At 62.9% G+C, this 3,793-nt stretch overlaps 1 protein-coding gene across 1 annotated transcript; it reads right to left on the bottom strand.

Moving 5' to 3' along the window:
- Positions 1 to 1,693: 1,693 nt before the first annotated feature.
- Positions 1,694 to 3,087, bottom strand: HOXC6 (homeobox C6). The gene is made up of 2 exons (XM_056120208.1): positions 2,688 to 3,087; positions 1,694 to 2,001 (listed from the first exon to the last, which is right to left on the bottom strand). The coding sequence occupies exons 1-2, from the start codon at positions 3,085 to 3,087 to the stop codon at positions 1,694 to 1,696; spliced, it is 708 nt and encodes a 235-aa protein (XP_055976183.1).
- Positions 3,088 to 3,793: the final 706 nt, after the last annotated feature.

Raw genomic sequence — 3,793 nt, 5'->3', positions numbered from 1 at the left:
CCCCTGCTAGCTGGAGGCGCTGGAGGGGGGCGCTGGAGGGGATCTGGAAGGCCTGGAAAGCTCGGGCGGCCTCTCCCGCGACCCCCTCCGGGAGACGCTCTCACTCCCTCACCCCCCAGGTCCACTCAGGTTTCTCAGAGTGGGCTCAGGGAGAGAGAGAAGGCCGGAGTTGGGGCAGGGTGAGGGTCTGGCTGAGCTCCTCGCGGAGAAGGAAGACGCAGGGGCCGGCCTGGGGCTGGGGCTGGGACTGCGAGGCCGCGGGAATTCTGGCCGGGCCAGCCAGGAGTAGGGCGGACGCGCGGGCCGCTGGCTTTCTGTTTCCAGCTGCCCGTGAGTCGCGCGGGCCGGGCCGCGGGGCTCGGGTCCCGCGCGCTTCTCCGGCCTGGGCTCCCGCCTCCGCCGCGCCTGGCAAGCGCCGGCCGGCCGCAGGTGGGGGCTGCTCGCCCGCGCCCCCTCCTCGCTCCGGGAGGGGTGGGGGGCTGGGGCCCGACAGGACGCCTCTCCTCTGGCCTGCGGGGGCCCGGGGCGCAGAAGCCGAGGCCCCCGACAGCCACAGGCAGAAGACGGGCCTGTCCGGGGCCGGAGCCCGGTCGGGGCCGGCCCGGCTTCCCCCTCACCCCAGCCAACCCCGGGCGGCCTCTTTGGCGGGGCGAGCGCCTCTCGGCACAGGGGGCCCACCCGGGCCTCCCAGCCCCCCAGCGCGGCCGCCGGGAGAGAGGGGAGGCCGGGGCTCGGCGCCCGGCCCGGGGCGCGCAGGCAGACGCGGGGGCGCGCGGGGCCGGCTCCATCTCTCGCCCCCGCCGCCGGGCGAGCGAAAGCACAGAAACCCCTTGTCAACTTTTAAAAATAATATCAGTTTTATTAAATATTCGAGAACGGATCCAGAGGTCGGATTTATACAGGAGGATAACACGAAGGGATTTTTTTTTAATTTATTTTTTTTCCCCTACTGGCTAAACAAACGTCATTCACTTTTTTTTCTTTCTTTTTTTTTTTTGTAATTTTCCCTCTTTTTTTTTTCCTTTTCAAGATGGGATCGGAACAGGGACGGTGCTAAACATAAATATAAATACAGAGACCACAAATACAGCTAAAAATATTCACACAGAGACGGTCACAGTTTGTAATATGCCATAATGACCCCCAGGCTTCTTAAATACAATTTGCCCGGGCTGGGCATTTGCTGGGGCGGTGGGGCGGAGGGACTGCGGGGAGGCCCTGGAAGGGGGTCTGGGGGGGCCCACGCGCCCTTCTCGGGCCTCCCTCCCGCCCCAGCTGCCAGGCCGGGCCCTGAGGCCCCGGAGCTCAGGCCCGGGACCCCCGGGGCCGCTTTCTGCGCGGGGGCGGGGGGTGGGGGGCGCCGAGGGGGGGCGAGGCCAAGTCCTCCCGCGGGGGGAGATCTGTGGGAGCTAAAGCGAGGTCCAGGGACCCAGCCCCCCCAGGCCTGGGCAGGGGAAGGGCCTGCGGACAAGCCGAGAAGGAGCTAGCGAGGGGGCTTGGAGGAGGAGGAGGAGGAGGCGCGCAGTGAGAGTTTGTGCGGAGGGAGGGGTCCAGAGTCGACTTTAGGTCCGGATCGGCCTCCCCAGTTTGGGTTCTGGGGAGTCGAGACGCATCAGTTGTGCCAGTGACGAATACTGAGTGTGAGACTGGGAGGGAGCCCGCAGCAGGCGCGAGGGGCGGCGGGCCGGCCCGGTCACTCCTTCTGCTTCTCCTCTTCTGTCTCTTCCCGCTTCTCCTCTTTGCCGCCCAGGCTGTCGGCCGCGGCCCCGCCGCCGCCCCCCGAGAGCGTGGACGTGAGGTTGGACTCCTTTTTCCACTTCATGCGGCGGTTCTGGAACCAGATCTTGATCTGCCGCTCGGTCAGGCAGAGCGCGTTGGCGATCTCGATGCGCCGGCGCCGCGTTAGGTAGCGGTTGAAGTGGAATTCCTTCTCCAGTTCCAGCGTCTGGTAGCGCGAGTAGATCTGGCGGCCGCGCCTCCGGTCCGCTCCGTAGCCGACCCCTGGAGACCCGGGCACAAGACACACGCAAGACCGTCAGCCGGGCGCCCTGCCCCGCACCCCTGCGCCCCGCGCGGCCCTCGCCCCCCCACCGGCCGGCGGCGGCCGCGGCGCGCCGGGCCGGCCCGCCCCACCCCCACCGGGGTCCAGCCTGGATCCCAACTTCACCCAGCCCCCCTGCGCCCCCCTGACTGCTGCGCGTCCCCAGGGTGTGGGGGCCGAGAGCCAGCACTGGGCAGAGAGCTGCAGGTCCAAGTGCTGCAGCCTGGAGAACAAAAAAATCCCGCCCCGGGGTGGAAGACCCCACTGCCCTGGCACTGGGCTCCCCCAGCACCCGGGCTCCTGGGAAAGTTCTCCCCAGCCTCGGCCCCCCTCGCCCCCGCCCTTCCCCCAGCCTGACTTGACTTTGGGGGGCTCCCCTCCCCTCCCGCCCTGGGCCCCTGCCCTGTTCCTGCCCCCTCCGCTCGCCCCCGGCCCTCCAGCGCGCCGGGGGCGCGGGGCCAGGCCCCTGCGAGTGGGAGGCGAGCAGAGGGGGCAGGAGAGGGGCCCTGTCTCGGCGTCGGCGAGGAGACGAGCGTGATTGTTTTTATGGGGCCATAAAAAACTCTCTCCGCCCGTTCTTCTAGGGAAGCCGGTCATAAAGCCAGTTCAGTTTATTTAATTTATATCTCGGAGCTGTAAAACTCACCACTGTGCGAATTCATTCGCTGCATCCAGGGGTAAATCTGGATACTGGCTTTCTGGTCCTGGGGCGCAGTCCTGCCCTGCTCAGAACTAAAATCCTGAGCGATTGAGGTCTGTGTGTTAGGTCCTAGGGTGCTTTGCCTGCAGTTTGAGAGCATGTCTTTCTCCTGGTAAAAGGAATTAGATCCATAGTCATACGGCCCCCGGCTGGAGCTGAACACGACATTCTCCTGTGGCGAGTAAAAGGGAGTCGAGTAGATCCGGTTCTGGGCAACGGCCGCTCCATAGGTCGAGAAGTGCCTCACTGGATCATAGGCGGTGGAATTGAGGGCGACGTTGGGGAGGACGTCCTGGCCCCCGGCGAGGTGGCAGGATAAGGAAGGGTTAGTGAAGTAGGAATTCATCCCTGTGCCTTTACCTGGTCGGGCTATGATTTCTTTAATATTTATTTCTGTCTCCAGTTTGTACTCGGAACTAGATGGTTATAGGGACGGCTCCAATCCAGGACAGACAAAATGACAAAGTCAGCTGACCCCCTTCCAGCCAATCGCAAGCCAGATGTCAAGAAGGGGGAAAAAAATCGCTTCTGCTTCTGTTGATTCCCTAGTTGAGACTAAGTGTGTGCTTTGAAAGTAAGACTTGGGTTTCTGTCTTAAATATCTGCGTCGAGGAACTGGGTGCGGGGTGGAGGGAAGGTGCTTGTCCCAGACCCGGGCGCTGAGACCACGCGGAGGAGAGTTGCACTCCCAGGAAATCTCTCAGCTCCAGCTAACTTTGCAGTGCTGTGGCCCGAGCCAGCGCTGGAGAGAGCCCTGCATTTTTTTTTTTCTGTTTGATTTCATCTTTAGAGATCTGCTTCCTTCTAAAATTACATCCCGAGTTCTCCATGGGAGGAGCTCCCTCCCAGCTCAGGGGGGATCCCCAGAAATCCGGCAGGAAATCCTGGTTTGACACTTCATGGCGTGAGTCCTCAATACCAAGCCAGCATACATATATTTTCAAGCATTTTTCAAGCAAAAAGAAATGGAATAAAGCATGTGTCCAGAGGAAGGAGAGTCTGTCTGAGAGTCTTGGGGGTAGGGATTTGGGGGGCGCTGGGGGAGAAACTAG

Source organism: Sorex fumeus, unplaced genomic scaffold (genome assembly GCF_029834395.1).
Source record: "Sorex fumeus unplaced genomic scaffold, SorFum_2.1 ptg000042l, whole genome shotgun sequence".
NCBI classification, from domain to species: domain Eukaryota; kingdom Metazoa; phylum Chordata; class Mammalia; order Eulipotyphla; family Soricidae; genus Sorex; species Sorex fumeus.
The sequence above is the reverse complement of the archived record's forward strand: the minus strand, read 5'-3'. Positions and strand labels throughout refer to the sequence as shown.

Excerpts from the sequence above, each read along its gene's own strand:
- HOXC6 (XM_056120208.1), bottom strand. The coding sequence starts at position 3,087 with ATGAATTCCTACTTCACTAACCCTTCCTTATCCTGCCACCTCGCCGGG. Across the intron at positions 2,002-2,687 it reads GCGAATGAATTCGCACAGTG|GGGTCGGCTACGGAGCGGAC; the intron begins GTGAGTTTTACA and ends CCGGGTCTCCAG.